Here is a 19,086-nt window from a genome sequence, read left to right as displayed (position 1 = left end):
TTGTGGGCCTGGGGCTAAAGGGAAGTGAACATAAGTGACATGTTTAACTTCTGGGTCATGTCCTTAAAACAGAAGTTGATGGTTTTTCCAATTCATATCTATTTCCTTTCCCACATCTGGATGGCGGACCTGATGCTGGAGAGCTAAACTTATTAATTTGGATAAAAACATCATTTCAGAGGATGGTAGATCAACAAAACAGAGGAAACCTGGCTACTGGACAACCTAGGAACACAGAATCATGACTCACATCTATGACAAATCTTCATCTGAAGTGCATGTGTGTGTGTGTGTGTGTGTGTTTATCTTCAAATTCTGGTATTTAATAAACATGTAAAGATCCTCTGAATATAAAAGTTACTTATATTAGTCACTTATGCCTGTAAGTATAAAACTGATAGCAGTAGAAATGAAGAACAATTTGCAATTCTAACAACATGAGTAAAAGGAAAATTCTGTAAGATTTGATTTAAACTTTTAACTGCTTGTGGTCAACACAAACCACTGGTTTTTTGTTTGTTTTTGGGTAGTGGGAGTTAAACTCAGGGGCACTCGACCACTGAGCCACATCCCCAGTCCTATTTTTTTTTTTTTTTTGTATTTTATTTAGAGACAGGGTCTCACTGAGTTGTTTAGAGCCTCGCTTTTTGCTGAGGCTGGCTTTGAACTTGGGATTCTCCTGTCTCAGCCTCCCAAACTGCTGGGATTACAGGTGTGTGCCACCGCACCTGGCAGTACAAACCACTGTTTAAATTCACAAGTTTTACCCATCTTGGGGATTTTATTTTCATTTATATGAATTATGAATTTTACTAGTGTTATTAAATACTACTTTCAGCATACAGCCGCAGAAGATTTTTTTAGTTATCAAGTGGTAGGTAGATAAAGTAGGGTGTTCCCTATGGTAAGTTCTCATCAATGGGTTATTTGCTGCTGTGTTCTTTTTCTGACATTTCTCGATGGTGAATTGTATCCTGTGCTGCTTGCTGCATTTTCTCCAGTTTTTCCAGAGTCAAAGATTTTAAGGCTAAAAGTTGTTTACACAGCACCATTGTGATTACGCATTCCCCAGACAACTGCCCTTGGTTTGGAAGAACTTTCTGGAACATTGACTTCACTTCTGCCATATCTGAATTGTTGCATACATTAATTTTTTCCCCCTGCAAGTTCTGGTCATTTTCTTGCTGTTTTAGCATCTAATCTGGTAATATCAAGATGTCAGAGTTCTTGACTAAAGTCTACGGAAGGAACTACATAATGTCATAATCTTGTAAAGAAGCATTCCTTCCAGACCAATCAGCTGTTGCCCAAGGTAACGCTGAGATTAGGCAAAGGAAAAATCTGTATCATGCTGGAGACAGGAAGTCAGGAAGCTCTCTGGACTCTATATATCCTGTCTAGTTTACTTGCTGGATCAAAATTTACTCTTTAGCTTTTAAAATCAAATTTCCATAAATACATATTGTGCCTTTCTTCTTCCTTCCCATTCTCTTTTCCACATCATTACCTTTCTTTCATTTTTCTCCCCAACTCTAAGAGCATAGTCTTTTACTCCGTTTACCTTTCTCTAAACCAATTCTAGCCTGTTAAGAAGCTAACTCCTGGTTATGCCTCATTTCCTTGCTGTAATCATTCGTTTATCAGTTAACATAATAGCTCACATTATTGAACACTTACATGTACCACACCCTCTATGACACTGCTGAGATGACATGAATGATGTAAGGTAACTTCCTAACAGACCTATGAAATTGGTGTTACTTCATTACCAATTGGCCGATGAGGCTTGTAGGGTCAAAGTAACTAACTGGAATTTGCAAAGCCCTTGAAGGAGCTGGTATCAGCATGCAGGCTGGACAGCTCAGACTAGTGAGAATAGCAGCTATTGAGAGACCTCAGAAGTCCCAGATTTAGTTGTTAGTGCTGGTATATTTTCTTTTCTTTCTTTTTGGTTTTGCCCACCCCCTCCCCCGCCTCGGGCCTCTGGATTGAACCCAGGGTGCTTAACCATTGAGCCTCATCTCCAGCCCTCTTTGGCTTTTTTATTTTGAGACAGGGTCTCACTTAGTTGCTTAGGACCTCACTAAGTTTCTGAGGCTGGCTTTGAACTTGTGATCCTCCTGCTTCAGCCTCCCGAGAGGCTGAGTTTACAGGCATGAGCCACCACACCCAGTGCTGGTATGTTTTCTGATGCTTCTTTACCTGCTACAGAACAAGAATACCAGCCCTTTCACTGGAGGCCGGGGGAGGGGGAACTTACCTTCTGAAGAGAAAGATTTTTATGACCACAAGGGAAAGAAGTTTTTTGGTTTCTAGAATATTTTATTTAAAAACAACATTTTGACCAAACACTACATTGGATGTTTACACTAATTGTAAGACTCATTTAATTTCAGAAATGTAACATGTGGAAATATATATATCTTAGGATTGAGGAAATCTTATATATATGTCAACAGAAAGTAGTTTACTGAGCAGGGTGTGGATGTGGGAGAGTAGATTTTTGTCTTTATTTTACAAGAGGAAAGAACTAATAAAAGAGGGTCCTTAGCTAGGAACAAATATCTGAATATAATCAAATTTGTAAATATTTTTGGTACTGAGGATTGAACCCAGAGGTGCTTTACCACTGAGCTATATTTCCAGCCATTTTTAAAATTTGAAGACAGGTTCTAAGTTGCTTAGGGCCTCACTAAGTTTCTGAGGCTGACCTCAAAAATGTGAGCCGAGTTGCTGGGATTACAAGTGGTGTACCACCGTGCCTGGCTGTGAATATTTATTTTTAAAAAATTGACTTGTGAAAAGGTAAAATCAGAATAGCGGAGTATCTTAATATTTGTATATTCCACTCCCTCTTGAAGGCCTTATTGTCTTACACAATAATGAGTTGATGTTCACTGTGGTTGGGAAGGTGTTATAAGAATCTCCCTCTCAGAAAAGAAAGGAATAGGACTGGTCTCCTGCAAATTGGCTCAGTGGGATTATCCAATTCAACACAAAGAGTCTTTGTTTTCCTCTAGCATAGAATTTAAGACATTGATTCAGACATGATTATTGTTTGCTTGCTTCTAGGTGAGCGAAATATTTAAAAAGACAATGGTCTGGATCCTGTTCTGACAGCAATACTGTGATTATAAGAGGATTTAGGGGCCTCTTTGGGATGGGTAATGTGACCTCGATTCTTGTTTGTCTCCCCAGGGTTGGGTCATTCTGTCAATTGGCAATTCCACATACTCAACTCTGAATTGTCTGGCATGAATGATGAAGGTAAAGGGCAGGAAAGTAGATATATTAGCACTGCCCACCTACAAGCGCAGGTGGGCCTCATGTTATGTGAAATCCCGCCCTCCCCTTCAGCACCTGTCTTATCCACAGTAAGGATAAATGGCCTAGACTTTCTAGACTTTGTTTCCTTTTCACTAGATGGAGTCCAAAGAGATCCTCAAAGGAGAAAAGGGGATCTCAACTCTTTCATCCCTCCGGCAGGTTCTTAACCTACATCACAGATAGATATGTCAAAGGAATCACAAGTGGAGGGCTGGGGTTTTGGCTCAGTGATAGAGCGCTTGCCTCACCATGCATGAGGCACTGGGATCGATCCTCACCACCACCTAAAAATAAATAGATAAAATAAAGATATTGTGTCCATCTATAACTAAAAAAAAAATTTGAAAAAAAAAAATGCACAAGTGGAGATTTATTTAGGACAGCAAGATTTATTCAGGAAAACAAATACTAGAGCAGGATATGCACTCAAAGGTAGAGGGGTACATGAAGTGGAGCTTCAGACATGCTTTGGGGGGTCTCAATTTTTTTTTTTTAAAGGAAACTATGTAAATGGGGACCATGAGAAGCATACAGGTGGCATCAGCCTAATGAACTTGATTCTTTTTATGGTGGAGCACAGACTGGGCCACAGAGATCTGGTTCTTCTTAGAATCTTCAGGTTGATATTATCTAGTCGATAGCTGCTGCTGCTATCATCTAGTCAATTAGATTGCCCCCATATCATGGATCTTTAACAACATTTCTCTCTAGGCTTCTTTTACTTAGTCTCTAAATACATTCTGTAAGCAAATGAGATACTCTACAATTTTATTGGATGTTTTAAGAATTTAGGCCTAGATAAAACAAACAAACAAACAAACAAAACAGGGCTGGGAGGTTGAAGGGAAGGGTGTTCATGGAGTTTTTAGATTGGAGGTTAGAGTCTCTCATTCCCTGTTCGTCTCCTATTCTATTTCTTCTATCCCACCTCAGCCTGACTGCTCTGGGATACAGCTGCAAAGGAGGCTTATTTAAATGTCCCTCCTTTGCATTAAGATCTTTCCTGCTTACCTTCTCTTTTTCTTGGCTACAGGCTTATCATCCACCTTCTCATGAGAAAACAGATGGTAAAAAAGAAAAAAAAAAGTCTAGTGTGATTGGAAATGAAGTCGGATTAGTAAAGCCGGGTCAAATAGCATGGGTTTCTGTGAGACAGCCAGCCTCACTGCCCGTGGTTTGGACAGTAGTGTCAACCCCCTCTGACTATGGCCCTCGCTATGCAGCAGCGTTCCTTCTGGATGAAGTTGTGCTTTTTCTTTTCTTTAGCGAGAGATGAGCTTTTCTCCAGTGTAGCTCAAGAGTGAGGTTTACCTTGGAATTCCTCAGACAGGGGGAGACTGAAATCTTTTTCTTTTGGGGATTTACTGAAGATTGGCCCACCAGGCAGGTGATGCCGTGAGACAGTGGAGGCGGAAGCATTTGAGATCCAGGATGGCTTGTCTGGTATGCTACTTTGGCCTTTGTAAGGAAGGAGAAATTCCTTTTCCTTCCCCATCCTGTGTTCCTGGCTGAGGTTCCTAGGACAAAAGACAGCTTAACCAGAGAAACTCTTATTAAAATTTTACATAATATAGACTTCATCAAGAACTGAAGCCTCCCAAAGAAACAGTTCAACTTGTATATTTTTATGTTATTTGATGAATAGTGGACAATTATGGAGACATGTAATTGTACAAAGGGGTGGGATCCAAGAGGAATACATTTAGGGGAACTTAGCCAGGCCTATAGTTCTGATTCTTTCCTTTGATCCTGTGTTTTCAGGGATAAGAATGTTCCTTTCTTCTGGGCATAGGGAGGGCTCCTCACTAAGAAGGTCTTATGATTTATTTTAGTGGAAGGTCAGAAAATCCTTCCTAGATCTTATCTTATGCCTTGGGGGAAAAGGGTAAAGACATGGAAAGGTGAGAGAGACCTTCCTGCATCTGCTGTTTTCTCAAATGCCAAGTTGCCCTCTTTGGGGGTAGCATGTTTTGAAACCCATCACCTCCTTGACTGAGGGTGATGGAGGACTGCTCCATTCCAAAGTCCAGCAGCTAGCAGAGCAGGGTCCTAACCACCTCCCATTGTCCCTGCTGCAGAAACAGTGCCCACTGCTCTTGACTACTCTGTGGTCTTCTGCAGGGAAGACTCAGCCACTTCCCAAACCCTAGGCCCCTCCTCTTTGAGAAGGTGTCCTTTGGTGTCCAGCTGTGAGGGATCATTGCTGCCTCATGTCAGATAATGAAAGAGCTTTTCCCTCCAGTATCCTCCAGACCAGCTGCTTTTTCTCTGAGGTGAGCATGGAAGAACCTCTCTATATTCGTTATGGGGAGATTTCTGGTGCCCTATAGTCATTTCAGAAGATGGAGACTTTGGTTAGCTTCTGTGTCTCTGCATGATGCAACAAGAACTTCTAGTCACTGGTATCCATCTACTAGCAAATCAGGACAGGACCAGGAATGCACTGCCCCCAAAGGACCCTTTGGGAGAGGTGCTGGAGACTTGGAGGAGGATCAACTAGACTTCTGAATTGGGGAGCTTGAACATTTGCATTCTGGGGCTGGGATAAAGCAGGTTTAGTTGCCTTCTCCCCTCAGTTATGTAGAACAGCCTTTACACCTGCTATTTGTGAGTCTCTCCATTTGACACTCAAAAGAACCAGTGCCACCCTGAAAAATCTGACACAAGAGTCTCTCCCACATGCCCAAACACCCTCTGCCCAATTATTTGATCAAATCACCTTAGCTTCCTTCACCTGGTCTCCACTGAATCTCCACTTTTCTTGCCCTAAACCTTGTGGCCAAATGTTCCTTGCCTCAAAACATGATTGTGGAATCTATAAATGTATGTGTTCCCCTAAAATTCATATGTTGAAATCTTAACCCCCAAAGTGATATTAAAAAGTTGGGGTCTTTGGGAGGTGATGAATTCAGGAGAGTAGGGCCTTAAGGACTGGAGTTAGTGTCCTTATGTAAGAGAATCCTTCGCCTCTTCTACTAGGATATAAGTCATCTTAGAAATCAGAAAGTTAGCTTTCATCAGACACTGAATCTGCCTAATGCTTTGTTGTTGGACTTCTCAACCTCTAGAGCTGTGAGAAATAAAGATTTATCATTTACAACACCTAGTTTATGATATTTCTTTACTATCGAATAGTGTTTTAACTGATACATATTTAAGGAAAGTCTAATGAACATAATGGGGTTTCTTTTGCAATGAAAATATTTATTGTGGAAAAAATGATGAATGAGAATGATCCCTTAAAGATTATGGCTGTCTTAAAGAAAGAAAGAAAGAAATATTAAATAGAATAAAAGTTCAATCCAGAGATGGTTTCTTTAGCAGACAGGTCAAGGGGATGCACAAAGCCCAAATATTAAGAAGATACTAGAAAAGTTGATTTAGGGCTGCTGGTGGGTATGCTTAAGGGCTCTGGATCTGTGTAGATCTGAGTGCTATCGACCAATATGACATACTTTAATATAGTTTATGCATCAGTATTTCTCATAATTGATGGTAGTTGTACAAATGAACCACATAGGCTGGACTTGGAGACTTGGATTTGGCTGGGGTGGGGGATGTGGTGAGTGTTGCAGAGGCGGTCAGAGCTTCCTTCACCTGGTATTGACAAAAACAGCTCCAATTATCACCTCTTCTCTGAAAGACTTCATGGCTTCCTGGGCTCAGAAACAAGGTCTTTAGCATTGTGTATTTTTCTCCAGTCATTTGTGGATATATTTTACTTTTCATTAGACTATACTTCGGTGAAGGTCTATCTAAATATTTGGGGTATTCCAGGTTTTGTGTTACCCGTGATATCTCAATAGACCCCTCATTTTCCCTCTCCTCCCTTTGCGTCATCTCTTTCTCTTCTTACCTAGTGGACAGTATTTACTGACAGAGCTTCTTGAATTTTGAATGGCAAAGGAATGGTCTAGGGATACTGATAGACCGCAGACCCTGGTTCAGTGGGCTTGCATTTCTGTCCAGTTCTGAGATGTTGCTGATCCTGAGACTTTGTGGCTTAGGATGCAGAAAGATGATACTCATCCCAGGCTTCTGAGTTTGGTTCTTGGCTCTGAATTATTTCTTCACACTTGATTTTAGCCTAAAGGCCGAGAAATGATCCGAATTCTTTCTCTTACAAGATGTGTGATTGTGTGCAGGGTAAATCTCCTACCTCTTCTGTAAAATGAGCTACTCGCGGCACCTGCTGAACAGGGTTACCGTGGGGGCTTAGTAAAGTAACACGCAGGGGCGGCCAGACTGGCTGGGGGCGGGGCCACAGCGGGAGGGGCGGGCGCTGCAGCCTCGCGCATGCGCTGCTTGGGTGCGTGCACTTCAGGTAAGAGCGGCTGGTGGCACCAGCGAGGCTTCCCTAGTTGTAACTCTCGGGAGACCACAGGGACAAGTTTATTTTTGTTTTTAAGTTTTTATTTTGGAAGCGAGGCCTTGCCAAGTTATGAGATCTCGGACACTCCAGTGTCACTGTGTCCCGTGCTCGGGAGGCTGAGCATTTCCGGGTCGCTGGTCGACCTTGGCTGGGGTGGTGCAGACCCGCCCCGAGAGCTCCCGGCGGAAGGCAGGGAGGCCCGGGAATCCCAGAGGGTGGGAGCGGAGCCGAGGCGTCCGCCTGGAGCTTGGTTCCCTACCGCGGGAATCTGCGCGACTGCTTTTGCTCTTCAAGCCCAGGGCCGAGATGCTGGGAAACGTCGCTCTTCGCTTCTGCACTGGGAGGCCTTGCTGTTCCGATTCGTGTCGCTCTGAGATGCTGGGCCTTGTAGGCCACTTCTCAAATCAGCGACTTTGATTTGCAGCCTTCACTCACAGCCTCAGGTCAGGGGTTTCGGGACAGCGCTGCGCAATCCGGACACTTCAGCACTGGAGCGTGTGCACCGGAACCCAGTTTCCCAGGACAGCATGATGTTAACCCATGACACCATGATGTTAACCCATGACACTCACCCCTTTTTTCTTTGAGCTTGACTGATTGCTTCATTTTAAATTTCATCTAAGCCCCACCCGCCTTGGCAATCCTGGGTATTCTGGTGCTGAAAATACCCAGGTGCTCCCTTGCCACTTTTTCTGGTCAGGGCGCCCCTGGTGGTTTTTAAGCAAAGGGTATTTGTGAGCCGATAGAAACTCTGTCTCTGAAGCTCAGAGTTTATATTTTTAAAGAAAGGCAAATGTTTTATTATCACAGTATTATTATTATTATTTTTTTAATCCTTAGCATCAAACTCTTCCAGCGACATTTTTTTTGGGGGGTGGGGTGGGGCTTGGATTCCTTAAGCTGTAGACCTGGTTGCAGGCAGGTCTTGTTGTCTTGAACTTACAAAATAACTCCAAGAGGGCTGGGGTTGTGACTCGGCACTTGCCATAGCATGTGTGAGGCCCTGGGTTTGATTCTCAGCACCACATATAAATAAATGAATAAAATAAAGGTTGTTCATCAATAACTAGAAAATACATAAAAAACCAAGAGAGCTCTCTGCTGAGCATGACTTATTTTGTCAGTAATGCACAGTATTGTAGAGAATAGAACAAAACCATTCTCACCTACTCACCCAAAGTTCTAACTTCCTTTGCTTCATTTCTTGTAAGAATAATAAAAAATTTAATCTTTTGGTCCCTAAGCGAGCACATTATCAAAATGAGAGTTGGTTATTTGGGTGGGGAGTTGGGGTGGTGAATACTTGATGAAGGATATGATGGTATTCGAAGGAGATGCCTACACTCTTATAAAACTAAGATTTTAAAATTGTCTGAAGGATCTAGAATGGTGGAAGACAGGTTAAATAAACTTTTTAGCTCTCTAGGAACTAGGAGATTCCCACCCTATTCCTAGGTATTGTGAAAAGAAGGCAGAAAGGGAGTAAGCATCTGCCAGTGATGAGAGACAACTGGGACTGGAGAGTGTTAAGACAACAAACTGCTCTGTACAGAGAGAAAAAGGATGGGGGTGGGGACAAGGGAGAATCACAATGTAAGATTAAAAACTAGTGTTTCTCCCATTCTTGATTTTGAGATTATATGGAGGCGGGACAAGAACTTGGACTTAGGTTTCGTATATTCAATAAGTCTCATATTGCCCATTTCTTGCCCATCTCGTTTTTAGTTTTTACACTAATTAGAAAGACTCTTCCTCCCTTTTAAGCTTTCTGGGGATTGAATTGAGGGCCTCACACATGCTAAACATTCACTCTACCTAGGAATTACACTCCCAGCCTACTAAACTTTTTTCATGTTTTGTGATGCTTAACCCTGTTGTGCTCTACCACCAAGCTTGACACTCAGCCTTTTCTTATTTTTGAGACAGGGTCTCACTAAATTGCTGAGGCTGATCTGGAACTTGTGATTCTCCTGCCTCAGCCTCACTAGTCTGGGATTACAGGTGTGTCACTCACTACTCCTGGCTTCAACTTTCTTGATTAGTTTTTATTTCAATTACAGGAAGAGAAGATCTAGTCTGTGTTGCCACTTATTGGGTCATCACCTCATCAGTTTTCCCCCTTATGTGGCCCATGAGCTTCTTGCATAAAAATTACTTCGAGTGCCTACTAAAGGGCAGATTACTGGGGTGCCAACCTTAGACTTGCTGAATCAGAATTGAGATTGGGAGTGGAGGATTGCAGGCTGAGCCTCTTGGGCAATGCAATTAAAGTTTTAAGACTTAGTATCTCCCCAGGAAGAGGAAGCAGTTAGCTTACTGCTCAACTTTGTATCCTTAGTGTCTAGCAAAATGCATGAACTGTAGCACATACTTAAACTTGTTTTAAAAATTTTTATAAGTTGTTAGTTTTTTTAATAATGCCTTCTTGAATTTTAAATCCCTTTCTGTGCTTTATGCAGTCTTGAATCTTTGGTTATTGTGCTGCTTAGGCATTGAGATGAAAACTAGGTATGTAGGATGTGTCTAAAACAATATAGTAAATTTGGGGTCTAATTCCTATAAAGTACTTCACACTGTGTGAATGGAGTTTTTTTTCATAGATGTGGCAAAATAAATTTAAGCATATTCATTTGAGTTTATACATATTTGTCATTGTTAAATGTAGGATGGCCCACAAAATGGAATCAACGGCAAAGAAGATGTTTAAAGGAATTTTAGTAGCTGAATTGATGGGCGTTTTTGGAGCTTATTTTTTGTTTAATAAGATGAATACAAGTCAAGGTAATCATAATTCAGTAGTTAATGTTTTCAAGATGGACATAATGCATTTTAGTTATTAAATGCTATTGGCATTTTTGGAGAAACATTCCTTCAGATTCAATGTATTAGATGTTTTTATGGGCAGAGAGGAAGCAAGGTATTTATTATGGTAGATGAGGTGACTCTCACATTTTTCACATGCTAATTTGCTTTTAGACTTGGAAAACTTCCACAACTATGGGTTTTACTTGTGGGAAGGGTAGGGTCAGCATTAGTTTGGGAGCAGCCTGCCCATTGTATTTCCTTGCTTGGTAGACTTATAGAAAGCAGGAAGTAATATCACTGTATTCTCAGGATAACCAGTTTACTTGGGCTATAGTAATCTTCCTATACATCAATAGTGAGCAATAAAACCCTTCCCTGTGCAATCACTGAAAGTGATTTATATTAGAGTTCTCACATTTTAAATTAGGAAGTACTGCTTTTTCTTGCCCTAAAACTGAATGAAGCAAAGAGTAGGGTGGTGACTTATCTTTGAAGTGTGTCACTTCTCTTCCTCAAAGTATCTTATTGGAACACTGTGTACCAGAGTGCTACTGGATAATTACAAATTTTTATACAGAGTTAATACATATTAAACTATAAAATAATACATATTAAACTATATACATATATGTGAACTATATATAATAAGTAAGGGCATAAAGAAAACATACCAACAGTTTTTAAAAGCAAATTAAAGTTTGGTATTAGTTTAAAAAACTAGGTATGATTTTATTTCCAATTCCTTGTCAAGATAAAATAACATCCATAAAAATTCATAGTTATATTTAATGAAAACTCACATTTCTAAATTACACCACATTTAAAACTCTTTGTATCATAAAGACTCTAAATTACAAAATTGTGCCTTTATGTTTTACTAAGATGAATATCTGATCATGTCTAACTTCCTTTTTGTCATTAGATTTCAGGCAAACAATGAGCAAGAAATTTCCCTTCATCTTGGAAGGTATGTTTTCCTTAAGTAAAAAGGAGTACATAACAACTTTTTCAGGTAATCTGTAAATTCTGCAGTAAATTATGACTGAGGACTAAATGGCTTTATTTTATCGTATGTCAGTTTTCAAAAACACTATTCACCCCTATTTTAGCTCCTTCTGAGACCATAGTGGGGAAAATTCTTACTTAGTTATCTAGATGAGAGCTGAGTTAGCTATGGGCAGATTCTTAGTACTTCCAGTGATTAAGAATGTAGAATGAGACACATCTGGGTGAAGCAAACCACAACTTAAACCTCAGTTTTAAAAATTTGTTTTATCTCAAGTTTGCTATCTCTCAGAGCTGCTTCTGTCAAGTAATGTGTCTCAGGTGATTGTTATAAGGACAGAACAAGATTATGTTATAACACTTGATCAGTGCTCATTACGGTAATTAGTAGTTAGAACTTACACAGGAAATGTTAATAGTATTGTTGTTTTCATTTAATTATGTAGCAATATGGAAAAAAGATTATTTTTCTCAATGAAAGTTTAACGTTTTATATGATTTTTATGAATGGCAGTTACTTTTATTTATAGTTTACTATAAAGCCATCGAACAGTCTGGAATGTATGAAATCAGAAGGCAAGATCAAGAGAAATGGTTGAATAGCAAAAATTAAGAGTAAGTATAAGTAGAATTTTAAGTTATAATTTAATAATTCATTTCCTTTGCTTTTTAGTTTTATGAGTGGGTTTCTGCCTCTTCTTCTTGAAATTTTTCTTTTTCTTGATAATACTTTTCACATCTCTGTTGTGTAGCCAGTCATCACGTTCAGCCTCCCATCTGAGCTGTTTGAGACCTTTGAAAGGAGAAGAAAGATGAGTTTAATCCCATTATAGACTCTGGACTACCACAGAACATCCTACCAAGTAACAGGAACTTCAGGTCTGCTTTGGCCTGTGACTTCCCACCCACTATGCAAACCCACTCCTTGTTCGTTGCTCTTCTGTTTTTATTGTCAAAGATTAATATTTTACAAATAAATGACTAAGGAAGAAAAAGGAAAAAACGTTCCGAAGATTTCATTTCCCTGAAACACTTTTACTTGTAAAGAAAAGAAACAGTATATTAAGATTAGATATGCTAGGCAAATGCTCTACCACTACCACTGAACTATAGCCCTAGACAAGGCTATTTTTAAAAACTTCAATTAAAAAATTCAAGTTACTTACTTGCATTATCTTTATTAGCCATGGCATTTATGCCAATATTATCAAACTTGGATCCCACATTCTCATCCAACAGGTGGCCAAACTTTAAAAAAAAAAAAAAAGTTTATTAGAAAATGTAAAAATGTAGAATAGCTAACTTCTAAAAACAGTATATTAGCCTTACCTCTTCAGCAGATACAAACAGGCTGGAGTCATTGAGGTTTCGTTTCTTTTTTTTTCTTGGTCCTAAAAAACCAGTGTCCAGATTATTCAATTCTAAATCCTATATATATATATTTTAAATGTAAATCTTTCAACATGAGCTTACATAAAAAGTTATAGCAGAGTAAAGACATAACTGCAATTATCTTCTAGCACTATTAAGAAGCAGATACTTGAATAAACATAATTTAAGAATTACTATATACAATTTTTAAGAAAGCTGATATTCTAATAGAATTTTTCAGATCTGGCCACTGATCAGAATTTGCCCTTAAGAGAAATATTATCAACCCAGATTAAAATTTCAAGGTTGATAGGATGGGTTTTTGGAATATTTAAGGCAAATAAAATTAAAAAAAAAATTTTTTTGTAATTATAAATGGACAGCATGCCTTTATTTTTATGTGGTAATGAGGATTTTTAAAAATTATAATTTAAAAATTCAGCTGCCTGAAGTACATTAATTCAGTTTTTTAATAAACTTAGAATTGTTCAACCATGACCATAAACCAATTTAGAACATTTCCATCAACTCCAAAAGATCCTTGGTGCCCATTTGCAGCCATGCTACCCCTATTTCCCTGGATTTACATTGTTTTTGATTTGCCTTTTCTAACTTTTTCATATAAATGGAGTCATTTATATGGTTGCCTATATCTTCCTAGCTGGTATAATATTTTTGAGGCTCATCCATGTTATGTATCAGTACTTCATTTCATTGGCTGAATACATCCTAGTGTATGGATATATCACATTCTTTTTTATCCATTTATCAGTTAATGGACATTTGTTTTATGTTGATTTAGCATTAATGAATAAGGCTGGTATGATCAACCCTTTATAAGTCTTTATGTTGACACATGAGAGCCACTTTAAAAAAAAAAATTTTTTTTAGTTATAGATGGACACGATATCTTTATTTATTTATTTTTCATGTGGTGCTGAGGATCAAACTCAGGGCCTCACCATGTAAGGCAAGTGCTCCACCACTGACTGAGCATTTCTTCTTCATTTTTATTAAGGTGAAAAGTATATTACATAAGAACTGAGTAAATACTAGCATAGCAGTATCTGTTTGAACTCTATGAGTAAGTATGTCTGTACCATTTTCTTAAAAGTTCCCTTAGTTTGTTTGGTCTTTTTTCTTTTTCCCTCTTTTTTTAATTGTACTAAGGCTTGAACCCAGGGCCTTGCACATGCCAGGGAAGTGCTCTATACCCCAGCCCTGAGGGACGAGCCTCAGGAAAACTGCATTTGAGCATATGCTCTTAATAAAATGTGATTTACTATTACTCAAGGGGAGTAAAAATCTGGAAAATAACAATTTTTATCAGTTAAATCATTTAGGTATTAGGGGATAATACCAGCAGTATTTTTAAGAGCTGATAAAAAAATTTTGTAGGCTTAAGTAGGCTAAAATGCACATAGTTTCTTTAAAAATATTTAAATTGTTTTTATTTAACTTTGCAAATCTATTTTTAATTTTTATCAGTATCTTCCGGTAAGTACAAGCTAGAAAGACATTAGAAACAAAGCATTTAGTGCTTTCCATATTTTTATCAAAAACTTGGAAGTGTCACTTGACATAGAACTTTTTCTTTTATTTGTACTTTGCAAATGTTAATACTATAAAGCATAATCTTATGAAATATATTATAAAGAATATTAGAAAATTAATCATAAAGGAGAATGTAATTAATGAAGGAGCATGAATTCTTTTTTCTTTTTTAAAATATTTATTATTTTGTCTTAGTTGTAGGTGGACACCACAATATCTTTATTTCATTTTTATGTGGTGCTGAGGTTTGAACCCAGTGCCTCACATGTGCTAGGTGAGCATTCTACCACTGAACCACAACCATAGCCCCAAGGAGCATGAATTCTGACAAGGGTCAAATGGCAAAGAAAACATTTTGCTGAGGAAAGGAAAAAGCAACACTCTGAGAATCCAGGGCTTATATATGATGAAGTGCTTTAAACATGAAAAGATGATCTAGATAGAGATATTTAAATGTGAGAAGAAGAAACTTAGGAAGATAAAAATGATTTAAGGTGAATGTCAATAGTTTTCACATTAAAAGAAAAAACCCTATTACCAATTATAGAAACATCTTTAAGGAAAAAAAATCCTAAAACTTATTAACCAATAGAAAAGTTTATCTCCAAAAATGATAATGAATAATACTTTTCACATGGATACTGTTTCAGTTTAAAAGATTAAATGCATTTTCTTACCTTGAAATGACCCAGCAAAGTCAAAATCATCATCATCCTTTCTCTTGCTTCTCTTAGTACTGACTTTTGAGCCGTCTTCATCAGACTCTGTTACCCAAATAAATTTGTTATTAAGCCATTTCAAAACAAAAGAACTTCAAGGTATGTTAAAATCTTAGTCTGATGGCAAGGATTGAACCCAGGGCCTCGCATGTGCTAGGGGAGTACTCTACCGCTGAGCCATAACCTGTTAATTATTATTCTAACATTAAAAAGATACAATATACATACTCAACTAGTATTGTATAGAGAGGCTAATTATTGATTAAAAGTCCCAAACTTGGGGCTTGGGATGTGGCTCAAGTGGTAGCGCGCTCGCCTAGCATTCGTGAGACACTGGGTCCGATCCTCAGCACCACATAAAAAAAATAAATAAATAAAGATATTGTGTCCACCTAAAACTAAAAAATAAATATTTAAAAAAAAAAAAGTTCCAAACTCAAAACTCAACAAAAAAATACTGCCTTTAAACCTTCAGTTTGAAATAAGAAAAAGGTCCTCTTTAAAAATTCTAGTTTATTGTATTAATTTGAATACAGATTACATTAGAAATCTTTATTAGAAAAAGTAGCCCAAGACTGAGAAAGGATTTTTTTGTATTTGTATTTTATTAAAAACAAGAACAACCAAAACTCACCTGGAATGCTCTCATTTTCATCATCTAACACATCCATGAATGTTCCTCCATCTTCATCGATTTCAGCAAATTCTTCATCATTCATACTTCCCAAAGAAACTTCATCATCATCCAGGTTATCGAATTCATCATCGCTATCCTCTGAATCTTCATATTCCAAGTTATCCTTAGCTTTTTTTGTTTTTTTCTTCATATTGCTGGAAAAAAATCCCAAACTTATAATGTAATGCGGGTATTGTTTTCTAAAGTGTTTAGGGCCTAATATAGTACAAGGATACTGAATGACTTAAAAGGAAAATTAAAGACTACTCAGAGTATACTAACATGTATTACAAATGTCCAAAATAAAAGTACTACACTCACTTCCCAAACTTAATTGAATACAATTTCCCCATAAAATCATGTAGATCTAGGTCTGCTGCTGTGGGAGACAACAATTTGGGAAGTATTAGGAAACAGTAAAGAGAAGATTGAAGTAAAGTATTTTACCTGGCAAAATCAAGATCATCCTTTCCAGGAGTGAAACAGTTATCATCTTCAAATGTGTCTGTCAGAGAACAAGATTCAAATTGTGAAACACAGCAAAGAATAACAAGGTTGACATGTCTTATATCTGAATCAATTACAGTAGAAGAAATTATGTTCTGTTGTTTATGACAAGCACCAAAATGACAGAAACATGATTACTATTGGTGTGTCTTAGAACTGTTAAAAGCTGATTTTAATGAAGTGTCTATACTAAAATGGGTTCTACTTCTTTTTACAGTTGCTTTATGGAGAAAAAAGTACATTAAATAAAATGACTTGTAGTAACTTCAGTTCTTTTTTACTTTATGAGAACTATTTAGCTGCTTATTTTTAGTAGATATAATGTAACAAAAGTGAAATCAATGTTAAGTCTTTCCAATTTTGCATGTATTTTGTTTTAGTCTGTTACATTTCAATTAAAATTTCAAGTACTGTGAGAAGATAAAATAGATGAGACAGTAGACTAATTCTAGCAATAGTATTATGAGACTGTGAACAATAAATATGGTTCTTATTTGGCCTTAGGAATTATATACCATATAAATAGAAACTTTCTCACTTAGACTATTTTTTAGATTACATGTGGTTGAGTTACCATATACCATCAAAATATTTCTTAATCCTTCATTATGACTTACATGATATTCTTAGCTAAATGACTTTTTAAACACTAAGCTCACTTATGCCACTAAGGTTCCATTTTCTAATAATAAATATTAATAGATCTAAAACTGAGATTCAATAAAAACAAATTACCAATCATTTTTTCAAATTCCTCATCATCCACATCTTCTACACTCTCTTCATCAGCACTCCGTTTTTGTTTCTCTTTAACAATAGCAACTTTTTTATAATACCTAAAACAAAAATGCATCTTATGTATTTATTAAAGGTCTGATCTTGATATAATCAAAACACTGAAGACAAACCACAATTATATTAAATTTTTTATGTATAGACAATTGGAGATGAGTGAAATTTGTCAATATACAAAAAATAATTAGATTTCAACAAAATAGGTATAAACTTGAGAAATGCAGTGGAATAAATTTCAACAATCTTAGTTTCTTATAAACTATTTCTTAACAACTCACTGATTAACTCATCTTAATCAGCGTGGCACAGTAGGGGATGGGGGTGCAGCTCAGTAGTACAGCATTTGCCTAGCATGCACAAGGACCTGGTTTGATCATCAGTATGTGAAAAAAGTAAGGACGACAACAGAAAACACAAAAGTAGAGCAATAGGTTGTTTCAGCTTCAATACTGACGATCTAAGTATTAGAATACTTTGGTCTAAATGATCTCAAAATCACAATAGTTTGTCAGCCCTACTCTTATACTAGGACACAGCAAAAAAAGAAAAAAAAAAGTATTTTCCAGATGATATCCATACCTTTAAAATTAAGTCAAATTAACCTATTAACCAGCTAAAATAATTTTACTTTTATAAGGTATTAACAGTAATTCTAGCAGATTTAGAATTTATTTCTACGAAGGCACAATGAATCTGGCCAATTCGGCTTTAAAGGCCATGATCTGGCCAAATTACTGATGAGTTATCACTATGTTAAACTAATATAGATTTTTTTTTTTTTTTTTTTTTTTGGTGGCAGGAATTGAACTCGGGGGCACTCGACCACTGAGGCACATCCTCAGCCCTATTTTGTATCTTAAGAAACAGGGCCTCTCTGAGTTGCTTAGTGCCTTGCTGTTGCTGAGGGTGGCTTTGAACTCACGATTCTCCTGTTTCAGCTTACTGAGCCGCTGGGATTACAGGTGTGCACCACTGCGCCTGGCCTAAACTAATGTAGATTTTAATTTTAAGTCTATAAAATTACTGTATTAAAAAAAAGACAAAATTCTATAAATTCAAGATCATAAACAAAAATTTATATGCTAAATTATTAAAAATTCCTCAAGCTGACTGTATTTTCATTAAGGTATCTTAAGATCAGCAAAATGAGTAATCTTAATTTCCTTTACAAAATAGAATTATAGACACATTATTCTCTGATCTTCTCAAACTATAACAATGTCAATGAAGGATTTTAGGGGATCTAAAAATTTAAAAAGTTCCCCAATGAAACTACATTAAATATATTACCTGTGGAAAAACACTTCATCCACTGGTATTTGGCTTTCTTCTTTTGCGAGGAACTCCTTACTATTCACTGTAAAAATAAAGCATTTTAATTTACCATAGTAATCTCCTTTATGTGACAACCTCTGAGGACTAAATACAACACATCTATAATTCTAACATCTTAAAATGTGAGGAAGGTGGACAGAAGGGATCCTGAAATGCAAAGAACAATGTTGGGAAAAGTTGTTGTGGAGAGGATTCAACATATGAGACTGTTGATGTCACACAGAAAAGTAGGCAGTTCATAGCCCAGTCACAGTAAAGGATTCTTTTAGTCTTCCAGTTGCATCCAGCATCCAAATTTTAAGAGAAATAAAAATTAAAAGAGTTATTTAACTTTATTTTTATGTGGTGCTGAGTATTGAGCCCAGTGCCTCACATATGCTGGGCAAGCACTCTGCCACTGAGGCACCACCCCAGCCCCAAAGAGTTATTCTAATGTATAATCATTTTAAACTTGTGCTTGTCATTCTAAGAACAGGAAGTAAAGGTAAACAGAATTTTCTATAATTTTACTTATTAAGAAAATTAAGAGGGCTGGGGATGTGGCTCGGGCGGTAGCGCGCTCGCCTGACATGCGTGCGACCCGGGCTCAATCCTCAGCACCACATACCAACAAAGATGTT

At 37.4% G+C, this 19,086-nt stretch overlaps 2 protein-coding genes and 1 pseudogene across 7 annotated transcripts in view; 1 reads left to right on the top strand and 2 right to left on the bottom strand.

Annotated features, from left to right (window-relative positions):
• Window positions 1-923: 923 nt before the first annotated feature.
• On the bottom strand, window positions 924-1,127 carry LOC101972993 (BBSome-interacting protein 1 pseudogene; annotated as a pseudogene).
• A 6,464-nt stretch (window positions 1,128-7,591) lies between these two features.
• Window positions 7,592-12,512, top strand: Cebpzos (CEBPZ opposite strand). 5 transcript variants are annotated; one of them, XM_078029384.1, is made up of 6 exons: window positions 7,592-7,651; window positions 9,626-9,700; window positions 10,365-10,480; window positions 11,427-11,471; window positions 12,040-12,124; window positions 12,262-12,512. In XM_078029384.1, exons 3-5 carry the CDS (start codon window positions 10,366-10,368, stop codon window positions 12,120-12,122), a joined length of 243 nt encoding a protein of 80 aa, XP_077885510.1. In that variant the 5' UTR covers window positions 7,592-7,651; window positions 9,626-9,700; window position 10,365; the 3' UTR covers window positions 12,123-12,124; window positions 12,262-12,512. The 5 variants fall into 5 exon arrangements, with proteins under 5 accessions (XP_077885510.1, XP_021589753.1, XP_021589751.1 ...); XM_021734076.3 differs by lacking the exon at window positions 7,592-7,651 and adding an exon at window positions 7,658-8,142; XM_021734078.3 differs by lacking the exon at window positions 9,626-9,700 and having other exon boundaries at window positions 7,596-7,651.
• The window catches only part of Cebpz (CCAAT enhancer binding protein zeta), a 19,618-nt gene continuing 12,289 nt past the window's right edge, over window positions 11,758-19,086 (bottom strand). For both annotated transcript variants that reach the window (XM_005336545.4, XM_078029378.1), the window contains 8 exons: window positions 18,422-18,488; window positions 17,072-17,172; window positions 16,277-16,334; window positions 15,788-15,984; window positions 15,112-15,198; window positions 12,839-12,900; window positions 12,676-12,757; window positions 11,758-12,302 (listed from right to left, as the gene is read on the bottom strand). In XM_005336545.4, the coding sequence (XP_005336602.1) occupies window positions 12,163-12,302; window positions 12,676-12,757; window positions 12,839-12,900; window positions 15,112-15,198; window positions 15,788-15,984; window positions 16,277-16,334; window positions 17,072-17,172; window positions 18,422-18,488 (794 nt within the window). In that variant the 3' untranslated portion in view covers window positions 11,758-12,162. The remainder of the gene's footprint in view (window positions 12,303-12,675; window positions 12,758-12,838; window positions 12,901-15,111; window positions 15,199-15,787; window positions 15,985-16,276; window positions 16,335-17,071; window positions 17,173-18,421; window positions 18,489-19,086) is intronic.

The sequence above is a fragment of the Ictidomys tridecemlineatus genome, chromosome 12 (assembly GCF_052094955.1).
Source record: "Ictidomys tridecemlineatus isolate mIctTri1 chromosome 12, mIctTri1.hap1, whole genome shotgun sequence".
Classification (NCBI taxonomy): Eukaryota; Metazoa; Chordata; class Mammalia; order Rodentia; family Sciuridae; genus Ictidomys; species Ictidomys tridecemlineatus.
This window is presented reverse-complemented; position numbering and strand designations above follow the sequence as displayed.

Bases quoted from the DNA above. Each gene is read 5' to 3' on its own strand.
- Cebpzos (XM_078029384.1), top strand. From the start codon at position 10,366: ATGGCCCACAAAATGGAATCAACGGCAAAGAAGATGTTTAAAGGAATT. The intron at 10,481-11,426 runs GTAATCATAATT...TTTTGTCATTAG, and splicing joins TAAGATGAATACAAGTCAAG to ATTTCAGGCAAACAATGAGC. The intron at 11,472-12,039 runs GTATGTTTTCCT...TTTTATTTATAG, and splicing joins ATTTCCCTTCATCTTGGAAG to TTTACTATAAAGCCATCGAA.